At 52.5% G+C, this 25,872-nt stretch overlaps 9 protein-coding genes across 9 annotated transcripts; 4 read left to right on the plus strand and 5 right to left on the minus strand.

Moving 5' to 3' along the window:
* Positions 1–1,022: 1,022 nt before the first annotated feature.
* On the plus strand, positions 1,023–7,001 carry BDZ99DRAFT_196305 (Pkinase-domain-containing protein). The gene is made up of 3 exons (XM_033713199.1): positions 1,023–4,605; positions 4,684–6,571; positions 6,638–7,001. Exons 1-3 carry the CDS (start codon positions 1,197–1,199, stop codon positions 6,765–6,767), a joined length of 5,427 nt encoding a protein of 1,808 aa, XP_033582411.1. The 5' UTR covers positions 1,023–1,196; the 3' UTR covers positions 6,768–7,001.
* Positions 7,002–9,072: 2,071 nt separating this feature from the next.
* On the plus strand, positions 9,073–9,888 carry BDZ99DRAFT_196348 (uncharacterized protein). The gene has a single exon (XM_033713201.1). The coding sequence runs from the start codon at positions 9,249–9,251 to the stop codon at positions 9,678–9,680; it is 432 nt and encodes a 143-aa protein (XP_033582412.1). The 5' UTR covers positions 9,073–9,248; the 3' UTR covers positions 9,681–9,888.
* A 1,241-nt stretch (positions 9,889–11,129) lies between these two features.
* Positions 11,130–12,106, plus strand: BDZ99DRAFT_196315 (uncharacterized protein). Its single transcript, XM_033713200.1, has 3 exons — positions 11,130–11,419; positions 11,469–11,696; positions 11,755–12,106. The coding sequence occupies exons 1-3, from the start codon at positions 11,268–11,270 to the stop codon at positions 11,870–11,872; spliced, it is 498 nt and encodes a 165-aa protein (XP_033582413.1). The 5' UTR covers positions 11,130–11,267; the 3' UTR covers positions 11,873–12,106.
* BDZ99DRAFT_550251 (uncharacterized protein) lies at positions 12,107–13,495 on the minus strand. Its single transcript, XM_033726980.1, has one exon. It carries the CDS (start codon positions 13,295–13,297, stop codon positions 12,455–12,457), a length of 843 nt encoding a protein of 280 aa, XP_033582414.1. The 5' UTR covers positions 13,298–13,495; the 3' UTR covers positions 12,107–12,454.
* A 392-nt stretch (positions 13,496–13,887) lies between these two features.
* BDZ99DRAFT_506521 (betaine aldehyde dehydrogenase) lies at positions 13,888–16,104 on the minus strand. The gene is made up of 7 exons (XM_033724179.1): positions 15,552–16,104; positions 15,445–15,499; positions 15,284–15,385; positions 14,915–15,203; positions 14,767–14,860; positions 14,414–14,716; positions 13,888–14,361 (listed from the first exon to the last, which is right to left on the minus strand). Exons 1-7 carry the CDS (start codon positions 15,843–15,845, stop codon positions 14,074–14,076), a joined length of 1,425 nt encoding a protein of 474 aa, XP_033582415.1. The 5' UTR covers positions 15,846–16,104; the 3' UTR covers positions 13,888–14,073.
* A 1,435-nt stretch (positions 16,105–17,539) lies between these two features.
* Positions 17,540–19,011, plus strand: BDZ99DRAFT_435788 (putative pyrimidine monooxygenase ruta). Its single transcript, XM_033717497.1, has 4 exons — positions 17,540–17,926; positions 18,008–18,382; positions 18,449–18,566; positions 18,647–19,011. The coding sequence occupies exons 1-4, from the start codon at positions 17,576–17,578 to the stop codon at positions 18,907–18,909; spliced, it is 1,107 nt and encodes a 368-aa protein (XP_033582416.1). The 5' UTR covers positions 17,540–17,575; the 3' UTR covers positions 18,910–19,011.
* A 691-nt stretch (positions 19,012–19,702) lies between these two features.
* On the minus strand, positions 19,703–21,058 carry BDZ99DRAFT_196395 (Diaminopimelate epimerase-like protein). Its single transcript, XM_033713202.1, has 2 exons — positions 19,835–21,058; positions 19,703–19,755 (listed from the first exon to the last, which is right to left on the minus strand). The coding sequence occupies exon 1, from the start codon at positions 20,944–20,946 to the stop codon at positions 19,972–19,974; it is 975 nt and encodes a 324-aa protein (XP_033582417.1). The 5' UTR covers positions 20,947–21,058; the 3' UTR covers positions 19,703–19,755; positions 19,835–19,971.
* Positions 21,059–22,180: 1,122 nt separating this feature from the next.
* On the minus strand, positions 22,181–23,565 carry BDZ99DRAFT_435790 (ankyrin; the record flags this gene model as incomplete). Its single annotated transcript, XM_033717498.1, has 2 exons — positions 22,256–23,565; positions 22,181–22,197 (listed from the first exon to the last, which is right to left on the minus strand). Coding segments are annotated over exons 1-2 (1,074 nt in total), but the record flags the coding sequence as incomplete, so codon positions are not given.
* Positions 23,566–24,282: 717 nt separating this feature from the next.
* On the minus strand, positions 24,283–25,685 carry BDZ99DRAFT_409360 (ankyrin; the record flags this gene model as incomplete). Its single annotated transcript, XM_033716542.1, has 2 exons — positions 25,492–25,685; positions 24,283–24,651 (listed from the first exon to the last, which is right to left on the minus strand). Coding segments are annotated over exons 1-2 (414 nt in total), but the record flags the coding sequence as incomplete, so codon positions are not given.
* Between the last annotated feature and the right edge of the window lie 187 nt (positions 25,686–25,872).

The following is a 25,872-nucleotide window of genomic DNA, read 5'->3' on the forward strand; positions in this document are numbered from 1 at the left end:
GTGGGTCGTTTTGAGCTAGGACAACATTACGCACATGAGAATCTTCAATCTGTCCAGTGATATTTGACGAGAAGTCTACGCTGGAGGGTCGAGTACGATCAAAGCGGGTAGGCGGAACTCGGCAAGGCTTTGCGCAAGGTTGACCGCCATGTGGTATGGCGGTGGCTCATGTCTGAGGTCTGGACGCGACCTCGTGTTCGTATGCCTAGCGAGGCGGTCTCAATTGCCGAAAAAGTACATAGAAAGAGAGGTTGTAATATAGGAGGCGCACATGAGAAATACGTACCACAAAATACCCTCTCGTTGACCCGTTGGCCGAGTCGCGTGCAAGCAAAGTGGAGAGGTCGTACCTGGATAAGCGCCTAGAATGCCTGTACTACTCCGTCTTTTGCGCCACGATGCTCTTTGATTGAGGCGCAATGAACAGGCCAGGGAGGCTCGAAGTTACGGAAAGGACGGCAGAAGATGGGTTGCGTGAATGGAGCAGTTGGAAGCGTGGAGTTGGATAGACGTGTTGGTCGGCGTGGAGTTTGGCCAATTGCAAGCGCTCTTGCGACAAATAGGCGCCCGACTTGGCAGCACGGCCCACGCCGCGTAGAGAGCTGCCAGGGCTGCTATCGTGGTGTTGAACAACTCACAACGACCCCAGCGGGAGCTTTGAGAGGCTTTCCAGCACTGCGCCCATCTCGATCCCCGCCAAACACCCCAAACAAACTCTCCTGTCCACGGCCTGCTGGTGCCTCAGGTGCTGGGCCAGCTTGCCCGTCCCGAGTACGCTCACCTCCGCCTCTCAGCCGCCGCCTCCACCACCCACCTGCCTGTTCAATGAGTCTCCCACCCTGACTTAGCTTCTAGACCTCGAGAAAACTCATCGCGCATTCATAAGTAGACCAGCTGGACTTTCGCCCTCGTCGCGAGCATCCTTTGCTTCTCGTTTGGCTCCCCGAACGCCGCAGAGCCTGTACGCCTCGAAATCCTCACCGGAACGCCCTCCCCCACGCCTCGCTCCGCCTTCCTTCAGGACACTTCAGGACATAGCCTCGTGGCATCTGGCGTGGATATTCCTTCAGCGAGGCATGGGACAGACATCAGCCTCTTGGATATACTGGAGGCTCCATCATGAGGTTATGAGGACCATCTCCGCCCTCGCATCACTCTGAGGCGCAACCACCAGAACTCTATCCGTGCTTTGAATCATGACAATTGGGTCGCGACAGCGCTCTTCGTCCAATCGATCAAACACTTCTGACAGAGCGGACCGACGTGGTCCTCCGACTCCTCTTTCTGCGATCCGTACTCAGCTTGCAGTACCAACAGACCTGGTCCTCAACGACGTTCCGGGCCTGACCAACTCGTCATCCTCCCTACTCATACCGCCCAGCGCTGGGTCGCCTTATCCTTCATACTCGAACGCCCCCCCAAAAGGCTCCACGAGCCCTCGACCGCGCGCATATACCTACGCAGACTCGAACTATCTCCAGCGCCAACAAAATTATCGCCCAGAGTCTTTATCAATGATGCATCCACATAATATTCCCCCTCCTCCCCCTCAGCAAATCTCCACGCCAACCGCGTATGGAATGCCCTTACCTCCACCTCCTCCGAGGCCCCAAGTACAGCATGGCATGCCCATACCTCCTCCACCTCCCCAAACACAGAACTACGGCTGGGGCGCTCCTCGACAACAGTATCCAACTCCGACAAACACTGGTCATGTAGCATATAATCCAAATGCGTATCAGTCCTACCAGCAATTACCTCCTCCGCCGGACCAGCCGCTGACGTCCGCGACGTATATTCCCTTTGGCGAGTCGTTTGGGCCCGGAGTAGGAATTCCCCCTTTACACACTCCATCCAGGTATCAGGACCCTGCGTACTACAACCCCAACGATCCGGCCACATATTCTGCAACTACAGAACACTCAAGTACGGGGTTTCCTACACCCGCCGAGACTACTCAATATGGACAGAATCAAGGATATGGCCCTCCACCGACACCGAGTACGCGCACACATCTGAATATCCCTACTCGAGAAGCTCAGGAGTACCAAGTTCCTGGACCTCCCACTGCTACTCTGCAGAACCCGCAACCCCATGGCAGTATTTACGAACACGCGCAGTCAGCCGGGCCCACACCAATATCTCCCCGTGATGCAAGCATACAATGGCCTCCGGACCGCGTCCAAATATGGCTTTCGAGTAACGGATTTTCCAAGGATTGGCAGGATACCTTCAAGACTCTCAACATGTATGGCGCAAACTTCCTCGAGATTGGGAGAGGTCATGGTAGCAAGGGAAATGTTGCTGTGATGCATAAGGTCATATTTCCGGAGTTGGCAAAACAATGCACTGCTAGTGGTACTGGATGGGATCAAAGTCGGGAACGAGACGAAGGAAGAAGGCTTCGGCGATTGGTTCGGGCTATTGTGGAAACTGGGAGCTCAGCTAATGCTCGATTACCTACCCGACGTGGTTCTATGACCCTCGCAAGTGCGGGAACTGAAGGAACTCTGGAGAATTCGCCATATCTTGGCGGTCGTATGGATTTTGGATCCACCCCTACGACTGCTGGCGGAGGCGAAGACAGCCCTGGTAAACAAATGCCACTGTCTTATGGTATGAACTCTCCTGCAGTTGCTCCAAGGCGGATATCCACTCAACGAAATTTCACCGTTCCGGTTCCTACTCTCGGACAACCTCCCGACTATAGCGAAGTACATAATCGAAGTGCGTATTCCAAGGACGTGCTACGCAATTTGGATGGAAATAATTCCCGAAAGCATAGCCCCAATACTTCTGGAGAATTTGGAAATTACCGAGAAGCTATGAGGGGCCCTAGCCCACAACAAAGTCCTGGACTTCCTTCCGCTCGTCTGGCCAGTAATCCAAATGGCTTGGCTACGTCACTGAGCACAAATGCTCCTCGGTATTACAGTCACCATAGAGCCAATAGCTCTGAGTCAAATCTCTCAAACATTGCAACAGCCGGCTCAACCATCGGTTCAGGTCCACCTTCTGGAAGATCAATCGACACCCGTATGGAGACAAGAATGGAGAGTCGAACCGAGAGCAGAAACGAGGCTCGTAGAAACGGAGTCGATGCACCTCGGCCGGATTCAGGAAGGCACCACAGCGGAGAAGTACCTTCGAGCGCTAAGGAGCACAAGACCTTCTTACCAAAGTTTATGCGGAGGGATAAGAAGAAAGACGACATCCATGCCTCTCCCGATGAGTCAAGTGTAGATTCCCCAACCAGCCCCGTTGGCTATCGTCATCTGCCACTAAGTACACCGTATGCGAAATCGTCACTGAACGCAAGCGACGCTTCTCTCAACGAAAGACCTCCGTCTAGGCGATCGGCCGCTGATGAAGGCCACGGACGCAAACGTAGTGACCAAAGAAAGTTTGCTTTTGTAACACCCGATGGCTGGAACTACCGACTTGTTGAGATTACCAGTGCGGAATCAGCTTCTTCTTTACGAGAGCTGATTTGCGACGGTCTTGGTCTGGCCAATGTACCCGGCGTTAGTCTGCACTTGACCATCCCTGGAAAGTCCAAACAAGAGCACGATAATGAACCAGCTTTGAATGATAAGCAGCTACTGAAAGCCACGAGCCAGTGGGGAAACCCTTATGCTGAGCTTCGAATATTTGTTACTCCACCACCATCGATGCCTCCTTCAGCCGGACTGGGAGTTTCCTTCGGTACAGGCACTTTCCCAGCATCTCGCAAGCCAATCGACGAGGCTACGTATGCTAGATTAAATGCAGACTCACAAGTAGAGTCTCCGGTGACTCGATCAGGGGAATCAACGCTGGTACCAGACAAGGGCTCTACACTTCGCAGTCTAGGCAAGAAAGACAAAGAAGAAATTACTCCAGAGGCCGTCACTCAGCGGCCGAACAAGAGTGACCGGAATTGGGAGACATCTGACGATCTGTCTGAGTCTGAGCGAAGGGAAATGCTGGAAGCTGCTGCTGAGGAACATCGCCGTGAGACAAGGCGCAAACAGGAGGCATACCAAAAGCAAGTGCATCAAAGACAACAGCTCAATAAACACTCTCCCGATGCCAACGGCAATTACGGAATCAAGAGAGACGGTGTTATTGACTTTGACGATCGTCGCGATTCGCCGTACGAAGACAAGCAGAAGCCATTCGAAGAACACCGAAAAAGCAAGCCTCTTGTGCCGCTACGCGAACCGCCTCCAAAACCACCAGTGGATAGCAGCACCTTGATAAAGGCAAATTCCTTGACAAAGAATAAACGCGACCGACAATCCTGGCCTGACTCAGACGAGGCGTCGGCAAAGCGAAGGTCGGGAGAGCGGCCATCTGGAGAAAGAGAGCGAACTTCGACGGAAGGAGAGCACGCGCGACGAAAGGCCATACCTCAAGGACCTTCCGGATTGTCCAGTATCGCGCAAGCTATCGTCGGGGCCGGGAAGATGGGTGGATATATTGGTGCAGCAAATGCCGCCTCTCCGCCGAAACAACCTCCAGCGCCTCTCGCCCGAGATTTCGCGGCGGAAAACACTCGACCTTCTACCAGAGTGCTGCAACAGAACGGATTTGGCTCAGCAGAAACAGGAAGATACAGTCCAGGTGGGTCTCCTCGCAGTCCAGGTTCATTTACCATGAGCAAAGGCAACGTTCCATTCAAAATACCTGACTATGAGGAAGATGTGCCTGGAGACCTTGTTCTTCCAAGGCCGAACCTTACTATCCAAACGCCTGCAAATCCGGCCATCAGCAAGCTGCGCGAGGAGAACATTCCGCGACAGAAGACGCCAGACATCAGCCCATCCACCCGAAATGCGCCACCGTCACAGCTTTCTCGCGAGCCTTCAAGGGCTTCAGTATGGGGCCCAACGGTGGACTTCACGGAGTCCCATGTTGCTTTTAACAAGTCACCAATGCTTGCGCCAGCCGACTCCGAAGATGATGATTCTGACGAGGGTCTATTTGCCAAACCGCTAGCTAAGGTGGAAGATAGCCCACCACCCAAGGGCAAGGCTCCTATGATTGAGGGCAGCCCTAGGGGTCAGAGGCCGTCGTTGACCTTGAAGACGTCGCGATCAAAGGTTGCTTTCGAATCGCCAGAAAAATCTGCCGTTGAACAAAGCGCTGCAACAGAAGCGAACGAGAGCGACGCCAAAGCCTCGCAACGCAGCAACAGCAACAGCATCCCTGAATCAGCGGCATCTGCTACCTGGTCAGCGGAATCACCAGACGAGAATAACAAGTTCGGTCGTCGCGAGTCTTTTGCTAGCGATGTCTGGGCCAATCGTCCACCTCCTGAAGCACTTGCAGAGCATCTCGACGAGTTCTTCCCCAACATCAACCTCGACCAGCCGATGCTAGAGGAAGGTGGCTCACCTCCGAGCTCTCCGGGCACTGGTCCTTCTAGCAGCGACTTCTCTAACAGACCAAGCCGTTCCGTCACGCCAATGTCTTCATTTGACGAAGGCGACACAATGGGCCCAAGCAATCCGATCGGCCTGAAGCGTGGCGAAGTTGGCCTCCAGTCCATCGCTCAACGCAATCTGCGCAAATCAGGCGGCCTCGACCGCCACAAGTCTATCCGTGAAGTCGTCAAATCCCAATACCAGCCTCTGGAAAAACGATCCATCCCCGGTCCAGCCCGTGTCAGCACCCTCCGAGGCGGCGGCGACATCATTCGCCGTAAGAGCACGAAGATGTTCCACGCCAAAATCGAGCAAGTCAAACCGCCTCGTGGCTCGCGTCTCATTCAGCTCGATCCGATCCCACAAGACCACCTCCCCGTTCCCCAGCGCCAGCCCACGTTCAAATGGATGAAGGGTCAACTCATTGGCAAAGGCACTTTCGGCCGCGTCTACCTTGGTATGAACATCACAACTGGTGAGCTCATCGCCGTCAAGCAAGTCGAAGTCAACCCCAAAATCGCCGGGCAAGACAAAGTGAAAATGAAAGAGCTCGTCAAATCCCTCGACCTGGAAATCGACACCATGCAGCATCTCGACCACCCCAACATTGTGCAGTACCTCGGTTGTGAGCGCAAGGAGTACTCCATCTCCATCTTCCTCGAGTACATCCCCGGTGGTAGTGTCGGGAGTTGCTTGCGCAAACACGGCAAGTTCGAGGAGAGCGTTGTTAGCAGCCTGACCCGCCAGACACTCTGCGGGCTTAGCTACCTCCATCGCGAAGGTATCTTGCATCGTGATCTCAAAGCTGATAACATCCTCCTGGATCTCGACGGCACGTGCAAGATCTCTGATTTCGGTATCTCTAAGAAGACGGATAATATCTACGGCAACGACATCACGAACAGCATGCAAGGCTCCGTCTTCTGGATGGCGCCCGAGGTCATCCGCTCCCAAGGCCAAGGTTACTCAGCCAAAGTCGACATCTGGTCACTGGGTTGCGTGGTACTGGAGATGTTTGCGGGACGTAGGCCGTGGAGCAAAGAGGAGGCTATCGGTGCGATCTATAAGCTGGGGAGCTTGAACCAGGCGCCCCCGATTCCAGATGACGTGTCTGGGCAAATTACACCGCAGGCGCTCAGTTTCATGTATGACTGCTTTACGATGTAAGTACCTCCTGAACACAGTCACAACGGCTGGCGCAAAGGGGACGAGTGCTAATATGCAAACAGTGATCCCATCGATCGTCCGACTGCAGAGACGCTTCTCAGGGCGCCCTTCTGCTTCTCGGATCCGCATTACAACTTCCTAGATACGGAATTGTTCGCGAAGATTCAGCCGTCGATGGCCCCCAGACCCTGAAAGCAGATTGGTATTATTTAGCCTCTCGCTTAGGTTAACCAAGGACATGACCGATAAGAGATGGAGGCCGCGAGTATTGAGACGGAATGACGGGCCAAGAGACTGCATCATGCAAGCTCTTGTACCGACGGTACGCCGCATACGTATGGAGCTGCGGTGTGGTGTAGAGTGGAGTGGAGTGTTGATACCCGAACTATTGTCTTCTATTCTTGGTGTTTGATCTTCGATCTGCGCTGTCTTCTTCGCGATGATGTCTTTTGGTTTTACGGCCTGATCATGTCTTCGGTAACTTGATTCATCGGTGACTTTCTTCGGCGTCTGCGCGTTGTACTACCTTGGATTGGCTGCCTGGCAAGCGTTGGCGTTTCTGCGTCTGGCGGGGTTTCATGGGTTTCGGGAGGGGAAGCGGGAGGGCACAGGAAGTCGGGTGGGTTGGTGTGTATACATGGATCTAGGGATAGTAGGTAGCTAAGCATATCGTGCATCTGCAGCCGTGGCGTTCGGCGGTGACTGGTGATGTTGGGGAAAGCTGTGCTGGATAGGCGAGAGGAAGCGGGCTGGACTGCGGGTGGGAGATTTTGCTGGGATGAGGGTTCTGATTCTTGTGGTACTATGTTGTGGTACTATGTACGCTAATTTAGGTTTACAGGTCTGGTGGTTGCTGCGGCTCGCCGGCTGAGTCTTGATTGAGCTGTCACATTCGGCGCAGTGGGGCTTGGCTTGGCTGGGTTTCGAGACAGTTGATGGCATGGCTGGCGTGGATTTTCGTATACGCTCAAGCTGGTGAGTTGGCCTTTTTTCCGCCTTGGCTACCCATTGGCTAATCTTTCATGACTCAATTGGGTTGGCGTTATGAGCGCAGAGGAAGAGTGAGGCGTAGAGTGACACAAGACGCCTTGTTAGAATCTCAGCGCGTCAAAAGCAACATCGCGCAAGCGGGGAAGTGGAGCTGACGGGAGCCTGCCTTATCACGAGAATCCTCAAACACTCCAGCTCTCTACCAACTGCCATAATCAGAACCGCCTGCATTACAATCTTCCGTTCAAGGGCAACAAGCTCCCCTCCTGGCACTGGCGAAGAAATCCAGATATAATTAGCAATGGTCACATAACACGGCGGGATACATGTTGGATCCCTGGACCTTACCCTATCTGTTGTCGGTGGTACAACATCGGCAGGAAGCCTCTATGCAGTCGCCAGCGGTTGTAGAGATGATGTCTAGCCAATGTCCTCTTCGAGATCATCAGTTGCAGCCCGAACCGCCAGTCGAGATTCCGAGATCTCGATGGTCTATCCCCCGATAAGTCAGCCTCTTGAGCTTCTATCGGACTGCAGTAGGTCCTGAGGACAGCGAACCGACCTGCTCCACGAAGCTCTGAAAATGCCGCGTTGGTGCGGCCTTGCACTACTGGCAGGTGCCTGTCGTGAGTGGGCCTTGGGTACTGTCTCCGCACTTCAGCATCGGCAGATAGGCTCAGACGCGCAGCACAAAGTTGGACCTGTCGTCAGTGCTCTGGGGTGGGCCGTCCCTTCGTGTACTGAAGAAGGGTGCACATGTTCTTCTCTTTGGCCTTCGGGGGCTACTTTTCGACCCCTCGAGGGCTGTCGGACTTGTGTCAGTTTATGGGTACGTTTCTTGCTTTCTTCTCTTCTTTTTCTTTCTTATCTCCCTTGATCGCTTTCTATCTCCATCGATGATCCCGTGGTCTTCGTCCAGCATATTTCTCTCCTTGGCTTCCGCATTGCTGTTGTTGTGTCCTTATTCTTCTCTTATACCGCTCTATTATCTGCTGTGGTGTGTCGCCTTCTTAAAGTACTCTGCATTCCCACTGTTCTCGTTGATCTCTCTTTGCTTGTCGCATTTCTACGCACACGGTGCCGATGACTTCCCCCGCGTTGCCCGATCCGAAAAGTTTTGTACTGCCCTCCATCTCAGTTCCCCATGCAATCACAGCGCGTTTGTTTCGCACCACCCTGAGCTTTCCATTTGCTGTTCATCCCGGGCAGTCTCCCTTTATCGACCTTGTCAGTCCAGACACAACTGCTAATCTTCCTCTAGCGTGATATTTATATCCGCCTGTCAACCTCTCTGGTATTGTCGACACACCGCGGGGGCTGCCTTTTTTAAGCCCGGTAGCGGCAGGGATACCCAGAAGAGGGTTTTTCTGCTAAGACGTCGTTTGTCCGTTCGTCTCGTTTTCTGCCGGGTTAGTTACCTTCCTTTTGCATGTCATTCGCCTCCAGTCTTTCGATTGCAATGTTCTTTCGCCAATATCCGGATTTGCGGAACATGATGGCGAGGCCAAGTCTCCAAAACTTGTCGCTACCCGCCACGATCCGCAAAAATGGTTGATAGGGCTCATCGTACCGGGCTGTGCGGACGCCAAAGTCGACGTCGACGGAGATGAAAATGGGAATGGTAATGCCTGCAACGGCAACAGTGAGGATGAGATCGCCGGCGGGGCTGAGAATGCGGTTGAAATGGACAATGAGGAAGACATACCCGTTTCTCCAGCACCACCCATCAACTCGAGCGTATCGAACTCGTTGCATCCGAAAGCGACATTACGAGTCTACGCAAGGCGCCACGGACAACGAAGGATTTCGCGTCGTCTAAGGGAAGTTGCCTGCCAGCCATACTCTGGCCGAGCACAAATTCCTGTTTCCAGGGATCCCAGATACGACCAACTTGACCTTGAGACAAATGAGCTATGGCCGCTCTTGAAAGTCTTCATTGACGTCCGTGTTCGAGCCGCAAGAGCATTATTGAGTACCTCGTTAAGTGGGGAGGCTGGTAAGAAGAATCAGTGGGTCTTCGCCGACTTCTCGGGTCTGTCCCTACCGACAAGCCCATCGCTTACAACTGGGTTGCGCCAGGACCGTCGCCTACACCTTTATCTGCGAAGCCCTTGACTCGCACTTGTCAATCGACGGTATCGCTTTACCATCCGGCAGCCAGAGTTCGAGAAATGCCCGAACGGAGCCTGTCGAGACGGCTGCAGCGTTATAGACCGCCGACTGCAAAGCGGACGCAACACCTTCCTGGCCCGACCGAGCAACGAAAGCCACACTGTGTCATTGAAGATATCATTCCTCCCACCAAAGATCATCCCTTCCGCGACACAATTACAAACACACTTAATCTTCGCAACACGGCTTCCATCGTGCTAAAGTACCATTTTTGCTGGGAGGACGCTGATATCGACGTCTTGACTGAGATGATAACATTGCAAATCGTCCAGCAAAAGCACGCAAGAGTGTTATAAGAGTCTTCCTCCCACGACAGTTGTTGTATTCCCGGCGTTACTTATCACATTGCGTATCGACCATGGACAGAACATCAGCCAAGGTAGATTGGCGGATCATGTTGCCTACAGCTAATCATACACAACTCGCCATCCCGTCGCTTGTAGGTGTAAACGCCTGGCAAGTGTCGGCAATGCCAATCATCCAAGACAGCTCGCTCTCGACAGAGGCTTGGGCCTTTCTTAAGAAGGCTATACGCCGCCAACTGTCGCGGATGCGGATGTCTACACGAGCTGATAGATTTGACATCAGATAGTGTGTGCCTCGTCCAACCGCCATTCCCTTCTCTATTGTTGGCCGCTTGCTAATAGCTTTAGCAGAGCCTCACCGCCCCGACCTGTCTCTCTAGGTACAAGCTGTAGTAGATAATTGATCCGACTGGCTTAGACCCCGGTCCAGTTCCCGGCCCTGCTTTCTCGCCACTTACTCGTAAACTTTATTCTTCAACAGTACTAACCGTATGTGGTAGCTCGGCTTGAGAGAGGGGGACACTATCGAGGCCATCCCCAAGGTGTAGTAGGGCGGCTGATGAGGACCTACTGCAGACCTTATTGCTGCCGTATGACCCTAGCCACTCGCTGGGAACTCCTAAGTCCTGCCTCCGACGAAAGGCTCCATTCGACTTGTGCAATTGGCGCGAAGACCGAGGGAACTGCAACTATGTACACTGCCCAAGTCTTGCTCCCTGAGGCCGACTACAACCCTTCGGATTACATATTTGTTCCCATCAAGTCCCTCTTCATTAAATCGCCCAATCGTGACAAGTTCACGGCAAAAAATCTGGATCCTTCCCTGGCTCTGACCCAGGTCTTCGAGCAGATCGTCTTGAAGATAGCAGCGGGGAGGGTCCAGGATTGCAAGTTCGTGAAAGAGTACGAGCGAAAGGACGACGTGCTCAAAGTGGGCTGTATCCCATAGGATGTGCTAGAAATCTGCTTTACCTGGCCAGCGTCGACCCTCTGCGAGTCCATGACGCTTGAGCCAATATGGGTGGTCTTCCCCGTTGGCCTATTCTCGTCTCTGGAAGAAGAGGAAACGTAAAGTAACCGCATTCCTGTTGGGAATCTATGCCCAGAGCTTGTTTAACGTGAGGAAGACGACGAACCCGCACAAGAGTGGCTTGACTCACGCATACAAGACAACGACGTGCAATACAAGGTAACGACGTGCAATACAAGGTATGCTATAGTAGCTATGCAAACCCTACCACTATTGGCAACCATCGATCAACGTTCGGGGGTGCCTGCATGTTGTTGTCTTGTATGCGTGAGTCAAGCCACTTTTGTGCGAGTTCGTAAAGTGTTCGACTTCCACAAAGCGACTTGCGTGGGATATACCCGCCGTTGGTTCGTCTCCCTACAGCCCTCTTTGGAGGCCGCTAACCTGTCAATGTAGGAATATTTGGCTTGCCGGCTACTCGACGGCGGGGAGCTCATCGAGAGCTCCTCTCGTACTGCATTGCGCTGTCCATATCTCCGCCGCAAAGAGGCTACCGGAGGCGAGGACGTTTTCTCATACTTACCCTCAACAGATTCCCGACCTGAAGCCGCGGCTAGTCGACCTAGATCACGAAGACAACAACAAGGACGGTCACAGGGTCACGATGAAGACAACAGGAATAAGATAGGTCATACCTCTACCGCTAAGCATCATCACAAGAAAGCCGCTCAAAGCTAATTACTAGGCCCAGCCTCGCTCATGACTTGTTCCATTTTTGCAACAATCTACCAAAATTTCCACCATTGCCGCTTCAAGTCCCGCATGCCCTCTATGTCGCAATCTGGGCATTTGTTCTCTGAAGGTACATTTTTGTCGATTGGTTGTTGGCAACCCTTCCCTACGGTTACCGCTTTCCAGCATCTCTCGGTTCCAGCCTCTGTGTTATGGCCGCACACATGGTCGTTGACTATTTTCTCGCACATCGTGGTGGTTCTTGGGACGATGTAGATGATGTCTGCGTGGATACCGGTATGGCGTTCTTGAACGGTGACTTTGGCACTGAGAATGAGGACGAGGGGGGAGAATTTATGGTCAAGTTTGGGCTCTGCGTTGTCAATGATGGTGCAGTTTGGTGACGTTGCTAAGCACACGGTTCCAAGGGTGGAGGAAGATGCATGAGGGGTGATGGAAGAGGCACGAAGGGGAAGGTTGAAGGAGTACGTATGTCACAATCCAAGCTCGGCTCCCCAGAGCGGCAATTCCGCGAAGCATTTCTCTGCATGGAAAGGAGTTGTGATGAAGACACCTCCTAGGAAGCTATTGTAGCTATGATTCTCACCACACAGAAGAGAAGCCTCACCTTCGCAACTTCCTATTCGCTCGGGCCTAGCGCGATTGCCGTCGAAGCTCGTCCAAAATCTCTCGCCGTTGCGTGCCATCTTTCAATCTTCCGCAGCCTTCGCTTCCGCGGCAGCTCTCTGCAGCCCCTCAATGCGCTCTACCTCCATCAGCTTCCAGCTCCACTCCCCAAGCCTCTTACGAGCTTTCGCATACTCAGGCGAGTCGACCGCGCTCTCCTGCATCGCCTTCCACAGCCGAGCAACCGCCCTCTCATACTTCGCCTTCTTCTCATCGGAAACGCATCCAAGCCCTCGGATATCCTCCGGCCTCAACAGTTGCTGGTGCTCGCCAGGAAAGCTCCGCTCCGCTACTAGCGTTTCCGGCTGAATCGTCGTCACCCTCCCGAGCATCAAAGAAATCCTGAACCCATTCACCATATTCCCATACCAGCTCTCTCCAACCCCCGACTCCTCCACATTCGCCGCAACCCACCCGTCCAACTCCGCGGGCAGTGGCCCGAGCACGAGCAGCGACTCCCACCCGGCGTCCGTCGCCGGGTGCGGCGCCAGCGCGTACGGCGTGCCGGTGCGATGGTCGCTCTTGCGGTGCCACAGGAACGCGAGGAGGCTCCGGCCGTCCGCGGTGAAGCTGTTGATCGCGATGGTGAAGACCTGCCGGTCGGCGTCTTGGGCGGGCGTGTCGAGGACGTACTGCCAGCTCGCCTGCTCGCCGGTCGCGAGGAGGCAGAGGTCGGTCGTCCATATGTAGCGGAGCGCGGAGAGGTTGAGGTGGGGCGTGCTGAGCGCGCGCACCGGTTTGGAGATGAGGGCGTAGGTGCGGGGGGCTGTGGAAGCGCTGATGCTGGAGATGGGCTGGAGCTCGAAGGCGTGGTGTGGTGTAGGGATATCGGGGTGTCGCTGGGGTGCTTGCGGTGGGTGCAACATGATGATTGGAAGGGGTGCTGCGGTAGGAGATTGGCGTTTTGACGTTCACCCAACAGCATTTGTGGTGAATCAGTAGGGTCAGAGAGCGTCATGTGGGGCATGAAAAAGGTGGCACTCTACAACGTGCACATGTCTACCACTGCTTGGGGTGCTTCAATACATTTTCAGGAATCTAGACGGAATAGAAGCTCTCCACTCTGAACTATGTGGAAACTCGTTGAAGCACCTCAAGCAGTGGTAGACAGGTGCACCTATAAGACGGCGTGGTTGATCAGTGTTAACAGAAAGTGGCAGTCTACGAATCCGTGAAGTATACACACACTTTTTCTGTGCTTGTGTGCGCATGTCTGGCACCGTTTGAGGTCCTCCAGTATGCTATTGTTATTGATGAAATACTAGCTTTGGCAGGTCTGATAGCTCTCCGGGCCAACTCAAACAGACTTTTTTCCTGCCTAGCATGGGGGTGACGAGAATTACTTACCTCATTCGGTGGCTTGAAAATGTCTCGAAGGCCGCCACGTGGTGGTGACATGAAGCTGAGGCTCTGGGTTAAGCTAGACAGAGAGGTAAAGATGAAAGCAGGATAGTAGCAGATCACGTGAATTCACTAAAGGTACTTGTGGCTAGCACAGATTTCCGAAGAAATTTGCAGGCTGCACAAGATCTTACATACATCTTTTGCGTGTTCAACAGATGCCGAATTAGAATGCAGGATTTGAGAGTGCTTTTATTGTCTGTACAATTGAAAATCATGCACACTGGCTACCTTCGCCAACTTACCTGATGTTTGTGTGAAGTACTTGCACATCGCAGTATCCTTTGATAGCATCCGGTCCACCCTCTAAGCCGATTCCGCTCTCTTTGATGCCGCCATACGGTGCGTGGTTAGTCAGCATTTCCACGCCATTGATGAAGACACTCCCAGCCTCAAGGCTTTCTGCAATACGCCGGGCACGCGTCTCATCCTTCGACCAGACGTTCCCACCTAGACCCATCTTTGAGTCATTGGCACGTTCAATCACCTCCTCCTCGTCACTCCAAACTTGAATAGGGAGCATGGGTGCCTACGAAAAATTGTCAGGACTGTCTTGGAATGAGTAGGAAAAAGTGACGTACAAATTGCTCTTCCGTAACGATCCTAGCGTCGTTCGGTGGATTATCAATCAGCGACGGCTCGGCGTATAGGCCGTTCCCTGGTGCAATGTTTCCTCCGACTGCTACTTTGTATCCCTTGTCTTTGACATCATCGTAGATATCTTTCACTTTTGTGAATTGCATCGAGTTCTGAGTGGGTCCAAGGAAGACGTCTGCACCCAAGGGGTCTCCCCACTTGACTGCGTTGACGGCTTTAACAGCTGCGGCAAGAAACTTATCGTAGATGTCTTGATGGACGTAGACCCGCTTGACGGTGGCGCAGACCTAGAATGGTTCAGTAGATTCCTAACCTCTTCCTGGGGAAAGAAAAATACCTGTCCGGAATTAAAGAATGCTCCTCTCACTAACTTGGGAGCTACTTCATCAACGTCTATGTCGGGGCAGACGATCGAAGCATCATTTCCTCCACTACATACGTCTTAGTTCTCCTTCCCTCACTTTAACGTTTCTGAGGGAGCTTACAGCTCTAGAATCACTCGTTTCAGGGTCTTAGAGGCGGCTTCCATGACCTTTTTCCCTGACGCGACGGATCCGGTGAACGCAATCTTGCCCACATCCGGATGATGTGTGAGCCATGGCCCCAACCTGTCGTCCCCAGCCAAGACTTGGACAAGCCCGGGTGGAAGAACCTGCTGCGCTATCTCAACAAACTTGAGTGCAGAGTAAGGCGTGAAGGGGGAAGGCTTGATGATGATAGCGTTTCCAGCTAATAGTGCCGGAATCATCTTTCCACCAACATTCGCAAGTGGGACTGTATTCACGCGGTCAGCATTCCATTTCATGACTCCAAAGCTAACCCCCCATCACGGCGGGGATTAAGACTACACTCACAGTTCCATGGCAGAATCGCTGCAACGACTCCTACCGGTACCCATCGTTTGATGCAGGTTCTGTCTTTGAGCTCTATCACTTCGTCATCGAGTTTCAAATCAACTATCAGACAAAGTGTCAGTACAGGTGGTTCAGGAAAAAAACTCGAGGGGAGACTGAACGGTAAAACTCGAATTGGTCAATGATGATCTTGGCTTCCCCATCGGCAAATACGGTCTACCAATGACATTAGCTCTACTCAAGAATACTCTTCCTCCCCGAAACGCACCGGTTTTCCGTTCTCCTTCAAGAGAAGGTCCCCGAATTCCCGGAAGTGTCGCTTGTACACGTCAAGCACAGCTCCAACAGTCTTCTTTCGCTCTGCGAGGGTAGTTTTTCGCCACGATTTGAAAGCCGTTCGGGCCGCTTGAACGGCATCATCGACATCCTGCTTCGTAGCTACCGGCACATCCCAGAGCTGTTCGCCAGTGGCTGGGTTATGTCCATACGTATGTTCTTTAGCGTCACGGAAACCGCCATTGACGATGTTTTTGAAAGACGTGAACGATACTTCAGGCGCCATGACTGAAGCAAGAAGAATTCGGAATACCGCAACATTTGAAGTAGGAGAGGGGATATTTGAATAGCACCGAGACACCTCGAGTCCTGTTCAGGATAAAGGTGACTCCGTTAACCGTTTCAAGCTAGGCGCGGGTTTCTTCTTATCCGTACCGGTAGGGCTGGGTATCAGAATACGGGCAGTATTTAATAACGAGGGTCGAGTGCCCGGATCTAGCGGGCAAACTCTTCCAACAACTACCCTAATAATGTGAGAGACGGAGTTAACGGAAGCTTAGAACCTCGTGAATTCGCTCGCTTTGCGTAGGTGAGGTCGTGGCCTGTAGAGGAGGTTGGATGCTCAGTAAACGATTTCGCGTTCCGTGTTCCGCATTCCGCCGCCTCGGGCCGGTCCGGGAAATGTCTAGTTTTAGAGTACAAAGAGAAGAGACATGAGACCTAATTTGAAGCGAGGCCAAATTTTATGAAGCTGCAAGCTAAAAGGAGATCTACGGTCTGGACTGCTGAGGGGTTAAGTTCAATCACGTGAGATATATGCGAATTTCCAAAATATCCTTCTTCGAGAAACCTCAGAATGCAATGAAGGAAGGAGAAGTGAGTAGGACTGGAGGGTATGGAAAAGACTGATACAGCTGCACAGGTGTTACTTAATAGATACACCATCTTGCATTTAGCCAAGCTCGCGAAACAGTATACCAATTGATGAGGCGAATGGTCGGGTTCTTCGACCGTGGCCTGGCTTCTGTAAACTATAACCCTTATAGCACTGTAACTCTAGTATATTTGATGGTGGAAAAGAGCGGGAGTGGAGATGAGTTCGATGAAGTCGGGAACAGAAGTGGGAATTTGCTTTGTCAGCAGCCCGCGATTTTGACCACCATCGAGACATCACCCGCAGCCTCATCCTTATACCCCTGCTTCCACATCTATCACCACTGCACGCTGCTTCTCTGATAGAGCACCTCAAGTGACCTGCCTGGCTTGACCACCTACACTTGGTACGAAACCTATCACCGGATATTCGTGCGTTGCGGCTCTCCTTTCATCTCCGTCCTAGTAAAATAGGGCACACTACTTGCATGGCAACATTATGATCTGCTAAACGAACAGCATGACCTGCAATAAAGATCTAAGATGCAGTTTCCTGGCCGTGTAATCGTTTAAATTAAAGAATAGTAGAAGAAACAGCTCCAGGTCACGTGCTTATATACAATCGGGGGGTGCGTTCGTAAACTTCAGGAAGACCGCTCCTAAACCAGGCGTTGAGGCAGCCTTGACATCACTTAACATGTGTATACTTCTGAACCGAGGATTTTATAGTTAAGCTCACCCCGCTACTGATAAAAGGACACCGATACATGCGTAGAATACAACAACATGGTGAAATCCGACACCGACAAACAAGTGTGTCGAACGTGCTCATCAGATTGCCCAATCTCCGCTTCTTAAACCTCGTAATAATTGTAGAGTCAGCCCCACTGGCAAGCCTTTAGCAATACTACGCTACAGATCATCGGGCGGAAGACAGCCGATGATGCTTATCACAGATCGGGGACGAGCAAGACCACCCGATAGCACTACTCAAGACACATATAAAGCTCCATTTAGCCCTCCTATACTTGTCAAGATTAGTTGTACTCCCCTTTCAACCATAACGTCTTCACAGCATATTGCAAGCTCCTCCTCACGACTACATACCCCCACTTATCGCACCAACACGTGACCAAATCAGCAATGGCACCCAACCTGGACATTGGAATCTTCATCCCCATCGGCAACGATGGATGGCTGATCTCCACCACCGCGCCGCGCTACATGCCCTCTTTCGAGCTAAATAAGCAAGTTGTGCAGAAGGCGGAGAGCTACGGCTTCGATTTCGCTCTATCTATGATCAAGCTTCGGGGCTTCGGTGGCGTTACCGAACACTGGGATCACAACCTTGAGAGCTTTACACTAATGGCTGGCATTGCGGCGGTGACGAAGAAGATCAAGCTGTTTGCGAGTACAGCGATCCTAACACTACCACCGGCGATTTGCGCAAGGATGGCGGTGACCATTGATAGCATTGCGCCGGAGCGGTTCGGTGTGAGTTGCGTTCTTCTTGAGATATATCACCTCAATTGAGCCTTGCACTTGGAACAGTTGATACTGACGGCATCTCGATAGGTCAACATCGTGACCGGGTGGCAAGCAGCTGAGTATGAACAAATGGGCGTCTGGCCGGGCAACAAGTACTTCGGCTACCGCTACGACTACGCTCAGGAGTACGTGCAGGTCATGAAAGACCTCTGGGGAAATGGCGTCAGCAACTTCAAGGGCACCCACTTCCAGATGGAAGACTGCAAGCTTAGCCCGAAGCCAACGGGCAAGATTCCAATTATCGCTGCTGGCCAGAGCGATCGAGGAACCAAATTCGCGAGCGAGTTCGCCGATTATAACTTCACGAGCGGAAAAGGAATCAATACGCCCACTGCTTTCAAAGAAACGCACCTGAGGTTGATTGAGGCGGCGAAGAGCACGGGGAGGGATGTGGGCGGTTTGGTGAGCTTGCTTTGCCGAGTCGTGCAATCCGTAATCTATTAATACATTTGTTGATCCCGCTTATAGGTATTAATGATGTGCATTCCTGATGAGACGGACGAGAAGGCATGGGCGAAGTGGAACCTGTATCGCGAAGGAACTGACTACGATGCTCTAGCTTGGGTTAAGGGCCAGACGAGCCAAGGTAATAACCACCGCTTTTTGCTCAAGCAGTGTCTCCCTCACGCCTACTCTATCTATCTAGACGCTAACTGGCTACCTCAGACAAGCAAAAAGACGCCCGCGCCACTGCGTCTCGCCTGACCGCATCCGACCCCAACGGCGATCTCGTCAACATGAATGGTGGCACCCTTGTCGGCAGCTACGAAAGCATCGCCAGGATGCTCGACGAGATTGCAGAAGTTGAATACGTCAAAGGGGTCATGTTGACTTTCGACGACTTCTTGGTGGGGCTAGATCAGTTCGGCAAGTATATCCAGCCTCTAATGAAGTCGAGATCAAAGGTAAATGGTGTCAACGGTGCGTAATTGGGTAGTCCACATCCAATACAACGGCAATTTTCGAGATCATCTGCTTTATACTGCTAGTCTTCGGCTTTCAAAAATCAAATTCGCTTTTAAAGCTCTCCGAAAACTTGCTACTGCTCCTATGTCCGGTCCATATCCTTGAAAATTCCAGGTTTTCGCTTCAGTCGTTTCCGCATCTAGCTCCTATCTACCTATGACCCAACTCCTATCCTTAGGCCGCTGCCAATAATACTCATCAGGTGTGATCTCCCCACGGCAGCCGGGGCAGAGGCCCCTCGTCCGCTCTACAGTTTCCCCTACACGGCGGCATCGGCTTCTCGAACCATTGGCGCATACAATTTGAATATTTGCGAACCTGTGGCCGCATTCGGAGTAGGCTGTCCATTCGACGGAGCACATTTTGGTGGCAATGGTAGATAAGCAATGTTTCTCTCGCGCGTGTAAGCTAAAAAGTGCTCCAGTGTGGTAGATGGTGTTGAGGTTCGGTATGGTAAAGAAAGAGGGTCTTGAGATTCTTATTTTGTTATTATATATTACAAAAGATAGAGGAAGAGGCGCGTTGGCGGGGGCAAATACAGCGCAGTGAATGCGTCGAACCCACATTCACGACGCTTCCTTCACTTCAGAGCCTGGTGCACGTGCCTGGGGCTCTGTGAGTAGGCCCACTCGTCACCTTTCTCGATTTTCATTTGGCTTCTTGAGACTCACGTTGCTAGAATACCTTTCAAAGACCCTTGCACACTTGTCGACCCAGTTCTTGGAGTCCCTCGATGCACTCTCGGAATTTCGAAGCAACCAGTAGGCATGGCCGGCCACGTTGAACGAGGGCCGCTAGATATAGACATGCTAGACGTGTGAATCTTTTACTCTGGATTTATTTCGATACCTCGAAGTGCTAGAAGCAAAGTTTGCAGAGTATACACACCATCGATGATGAAATACTCTAGGGAGTACTCTGGGGGTTTCTTTTCTCGAGCGGCTTTTTTAACCTACGGTGGATTGCCTCCGTTAAAGTAGACAAGTTGGAGATGTTGAATCTATCAAAGGACCTAGTACCCCTACCTACACCCTAATCCTCCCCTCACTAACCACAACCGCCGTCCCACTAATCTCGATCTCTTCAATCTTCCCGCCCTCAACCTTGACCTCGACCCCAATCTCACTCCGCCTCCCCATCTCCACCCCCTGCACAATCTTCCACCCTCGCTTCCCACCCCTCTCCCCTTCCTCCTTCAAACTCAAATACCCCGTCAACGCGCTCGCCGCGCTCCCAGTCGCCGGATCCTCAATCTGCCTCACCATATACCTCGTCCGCACCGTCTCAACACCCTGCTCCACCCCCTCCCCCTCCGGGCTACGAACGTAGAAATAAGCACCCATCGGCGCCACATACTCCCACCCCTCATCCAGCAGCCCCCCGTCCCCCATAATCATCGCCGCCGCATTCCCCAATTTCGCGGCCGCGAGCGCTTCGAGCGAGGCGAGCTCAACCAGCACCCACGTCATCCCCTTGACGATACTCACCACCGGAAACGTCTGCTCCGCGCCCACGAATGGCGCTAGGGTAGAGTGCAGCGCTAACAGCCTTGCTGCGGGACAGCGCTGCGCGTGCTCGTGGTACGTATGCGGCACGATTGCTTCGACGAAGCCCTCCTTCCCGTCTGCGAGGGCGATGGGGATGGGGCCCGCGCCTGGGACTAGGGACTTGAGCACATGCTGTCGCGGGTTTTGGATGAGTAGGTAGGCGGCTGCGCCAATGGTGGGGTGGCCCGCGAAGAGGATCTCGCGGGTGGAGGTGAAGATGCGGGCGCGTTGGATCGCGTGGGTGATGTCTGAATCATCTGGCTGGTGGAGGAAGATGGTCTCGCTGAGATTGAATTCGGATGCGATTGCTTGGAGTTGCGATTGGGTGGGGTTGTATTCCGAGGTTGGGGGGAGGAAGACGATGGCGAGGGGGTTGCCGGCGAAGCGGGTGGAGGTGAAGACGTCTAGAATTGAGAATTCGAGATCCCGAGTGTGGGAGGTTGGGAGAGGCATTTTCGCAGTGCGAGGTGGTCTTTGAAGGATGATAGAGTGGAGTGGTGGTGGTTTGGGTTATATAGATGGAGGATGAGTCATGATGCTTAGGGCGCATTTGTATTGGTAGAGGAGCTATTAGTCAGACTCTACGGAGGTTAGTTTAAAGAGATTTTTGGGTAGGATATGAGACTATATGGCTTCAGAATCGAGATAGACCAACTCAAGTCGACCATTCGGACACATCTACTTATCCCTCCTAAATAGAGCCAACACCTCCTCATTCCCACATACGGCCGCCACATCCAGCGGCGTCATCTGCCTATGATCTTCTTCCCACGGATCCAAACCCATATCGACCAACATCTGAAATAGCTCTTTAATAACATTCTCCGTGTCCTCCCCTGGCATGTCTTCCACCTCCACTCGCTTCGCAACCACATGCAGCAAGCTCCTCCCCTCGTTATCCTTGGCCATGACATCCGCGCCATTTGCTAAGAAAACAGTTTCGAACACATTGACTGTTTTTGCAAAGAACTCCGCCAGGGTGATATCACCGTTCAGGAGGAAGTCGTAACTGTTCGGCCTCAGGCTCACGTTCGCGAAGAAGGCGAACGAGGGCGTTTCGCCGGCGTTATTGCGCGCGTCGATGGCGACACCTTTGTGGAAAGATTCCAACCACAGTTCGTGCGTAGCTGCGGTTACTGATCTGGAGAAGTAATGCAGCGCGGTATTGCACAACGGGTCCGGTTCCCGCAAGTCAGCGCCAGCATCGACCAGCACACGGATCGCGTCCCAGCTTTGATCACGGCGGGCGATGTGTAGAGGTTTCCACCCGCTATTGTCGCGGACGTGGATTAAATCTTTGTTTCGTTCAATGAAAAGCTTCAGAGCGCTGAGGTTACCTGTTTTGCAATTGTCCCAGTCTGCGAGGAGGAGATGAAGGACCCCTTTGCCATCGTTCTCGGTGGCTGTGATGTCGGCTCCGCGGTCCACGAGCTGAGTGATAAGATTCTGCTTGTCGATAGCGCCATTTTCGAGGGAATACTCTCCAGAATATATACCAGGTCGCCTACACGCTGATAGAAGGAGTGTACGACCGCACGGATCTCGATACTCTAACTGTAACGCTGCCTGTGAGAGCAAGGGAGTTACAGTTGCCCCGGGATTCTCCATAATCTGATGGATGATCGTTGTCTTATCGTCTAGAATGCGATAAGCATCGGCGCCTTGCTCCAAGAGAAGTTTGACTAGAGCGACGGACTTATTCTTCTGTATTCCGTTGTTACTCACTGATGTCCCCAGGAATGCAGCCTGGTAAAGAGGGTACATTTTTGAAAACTTGCTGGCGTTTCTGGAGGCCCAGGTTGGGTTGTCGGGCGGTTCTTGCGCATAGGGAAGGTTGACATCAGCACCGGCAGCAAGGAGACATTGGACAACGTCTAAATTCTGATTCTCTATGGCTTCGATGAGGGGAGGTTTGGATCCGCCATTGACATTTGCGCCGCGTTCAACGAGGAGCGATATCAGGCGTGGAGTTGTCGTGGCGTAGTAGAGGCAGGTTTTTCCATCTTGATCCGCAGCGTTTGGGTCCGCGCCGTGTTTCAAAAGTGCCTCGACAAAACGGTCGTTGTCTTTTCGCGTTTCGTTCATACATGTCAAGGCGACATGGAGCGGTGTCTCTCCAATCTCGTTTCGTACTTCAGTGTTCGCGCCGCGTTCAAGGAGAAACTCTAGGGCCTCGAACTGCCACCAATGACTTGCTGCGGCAAGGATATGCAGGGACGATGCATTCACTTGGTCTTGGTAACCACCTCGGGGGCGGTACGAGTGACTTCTCAGCTGAGCATTGATGTCCACACCTAGCTTTTCGACGAGCACCTTGACGACGGGAAGATTAGGGAGAGCTCTGGCACATGCACCAGGAAGGATGGGTTTGACTTCTCCCACGTTGTAATTTCTCTCCGTCTCCATCGACTTCGCCCACGCAATGTCGTCGTACTGCGTCACTCCAGCACCAACTCGTTCGAGAATGTGGGAATAACCTTTGTCAGCCAGCATGTGCGTCGCTGAGCATGCTGCACTAGCTCCAGCAGGGCCGTGACGGGTAAATTCGACAAAGTCCCACCCTAGTGTCTTGAGCTCCGGTACGATATTCTCATGGCCAAGTACAAGCAATTCATTTACCAACTCGCAGAGACCTGTCGAATTCTTTGGCTGTTCCGAGATCTCTTTCACAGTTGCCAAGACCTGATTCGTGGCCTGAGCAAAAGCATCTCGACGTATCCGGGAGTATTGAAAATTCGGCTTGAACCAGCTACTCTCCTCCTCTCCGACTTTTGAATTCTTAATTTGGTCTTTCTCCAACTCTAACAGCTCTTCGAACATGGGGCCACATGACTTTGAGATGGCAAGCTGGAGTGGACAGAGAGTTTGGCGTGGGGATGGAGTCAAGCTCTTAATGCTCACCTCTTGCTTCAAAGCGCGGTCTGAGAGAAGCCGGACGATCTCACGAACGCGCAGTAGCTCATGCTCGTATTCTACTGCATATACGTTGTCATACCGTTGAGATTCAGGTGTGTTGGTGTCAAGTTTATTTGGCCGCAGTGGATCACCGATCAGAACGTTTGCGGCGTTAAGTCTTCGCGCTCCAGGAGAAATTGTATCTGTACGCCAGAACATGCGTTCCTCTAGAATTTCAGCACATACATGAAGCGGTGATCGGCTCAGGTGATCAAGCTTGTCAGCACGTGCACCCGCTTCGAGCAGAATCCGAACCGACTCCGGGAGACCAGCGCGGCAAGCGTCATGCAATGCAGTTCTCCCTCGGCCGTCGGTGGTTTCGATAAAGCCTAATCGCCCATCTTCTTGATAGCGTTGCACAAGAGATCCAACAATGTTGCTCTGTCGGTTCCGGGAAGCAACATGTAATGCGCTTTGGCCTTCGATGGTGAGTACGTATGGATCCGCGCTTGCATTGAGTAGTTGCATCACATGATGTTCGGATAGTGACGCTGCCAGGTGAAGAGGTCGGACTCCGCGATTGTCCCCGTTGTTGACGTTGATAGGATTCGTCTGACCGAGAAAGAACTTCAGAGGCGAGAAGGCGTGAGAGCCGTCATCCTCAATGATGCCGGCAGCCATGTGTAGCGCATTGTATCCGTCGTGATTTCTTGTCTTCGGAGAAACGCCAAGCTGTAGTATTTTTGTAAACAGATCTGACTGCTTTGTTTCTTCATAATGACGTCTCTGACGACCAATCTCGTGGAACAGAGTGTTTCCAGAGTTATCCGTGGCGAGGGGATCAGCTCCGCGTTTGACTAGAAAGTCCACAAGTTCGACGTCAAACGTAGCAAGGGCAAGGTGAAGAATACTCCTACCCTCGAGATCCCGAACGTTGATATCCGCTCCCATGTCTAGGATAGCCCCAACGGCTTTAGTGGGCTGATATTGGCGAAGCGCAAGTGAGAGGAGTGTCTTGCCCTGATTATCCGCCGCGTTGAGATCTGCGCCAGCGGCAATGAGTTTTGGCACGTCTCTTTTACCAACAGAGAAGGAGTTACTGCTCGCAAAGCGGTGGATTGGCGTTTGCCCTAGGTTATTGCGCGCGTTAACGTCTGCTCCAAGCTCGAGCAACTTCTCTACAACAGCAGTCTTGCTGCTACTTCTTTTCGAGTTGAAGTGCAAGGCCGTATCGCCATTCTTGTCCTTGACATTTACATCCGGCTTGTGTTCGAGGAACTGAAGGATCACCTCGTCGTTGTAACTTCCAATCATGGAGTGGATGGCTGCGGTGCCAGCGTGCCAGCCCGTGTGGATGATGGCATTAACATCAGCCCCATGCTTTACCAGCGCATCCACCACTTCGATTGAATCTCCCTTTCCGTACGCGTGAAACACCGAGCTTCCGTCGATTTCAACGCTGGACGCCTTTGCTCCAGCATTTAGAAGCATCAGAATCGTAGAAGCGGAGCTATCGTTGTAAGTTTTCTTACAAGCGCAGAGTAAGGGTGTCATTCCAGAGTCGTCGGCAAGGTCGATCTCACAGCCAGCGTTTACCAACAGATCAAATGCCTCTTTCAGGGAATCTTCGCTCCCCGGACCCGTATGATGTCGGGAACATTCTGTGAACGCATGCATTAGAGTTTCTCCCACTAAACCCTTCCGCCGTCGATAACCCCACCCACGACTGACGCGCCGGATGGTTGTACTAGCACCTTTGTTGATGAGCACTCGCATAGTGGCCGGATCACGACAGCGAGCTGCCCGGAAAAGCGCTGTAGACTCATTTGAGGTATCATCACGGCCATAGTCTTCGCACTTGTGATCAACGTCAACTTCAGGCAACTCGAGTAGTGCCGCGATGACGCTCACCCGTCCATTTTCAGCAGCCCAATGTAGTGCCCTTTCAAAATCGGTCTTTTCAAGGTACGGTACCAACTCGAGAACGGTCTCCAGGTGGCCGGCTTTGGCAGCATACTCCAACGGTGTAGTTCCGGTCGTACGGGGCGCATTGCCACAGAGCCGACCAGGGTGTTCTCGCGATTTGCCCGTTCGTGGATCAACGCCTGCCAATAAAAGCAGTCGAACGACCATGTGTCGATTTGCCATGGAAGCATAATGAATAGGACTCCAGCCAACACTGTCGTCCAGATTCGCGTCAATCCGAGCTTCTAGTAATGCAGCAACTGCATCGGAATTGCCCCGGCTAGCGGCGTATGATAATGGTGTTCTCGACTTACTGTCCACTTCATTTGCAGGTTCCCCTTTGACGGTGAGGTATCGAATGTAGTTGGCAATTCCGGTCCAAGCAGCGACATGAACGGGAGTGAATGATGGTGCGGCATCTTCTTTGATGCCCAGGTCGACCCACGCTTTGAATGCGGGGGACTCTCGTTGGAAGAATTCATCCAGCGTAGATATGAGGGCATCATCCAATATAGACTT

Source organism: Mytilinidion resinicola, assembly GCF_010093595.1.
Source record: "Mytilinidion resinicola strain CBS 304.34 unplaced genomic scaffold BDZ99scaffold_3, whole genome shotgun sequence".
Lineage (NCBI taxonomy): Eukaryota > Fungi > Ascomycota > Dothideomycetes > Mytilinidiales > Mytilinidiaceae > Mytilinidion > Mytilinidion resinicola.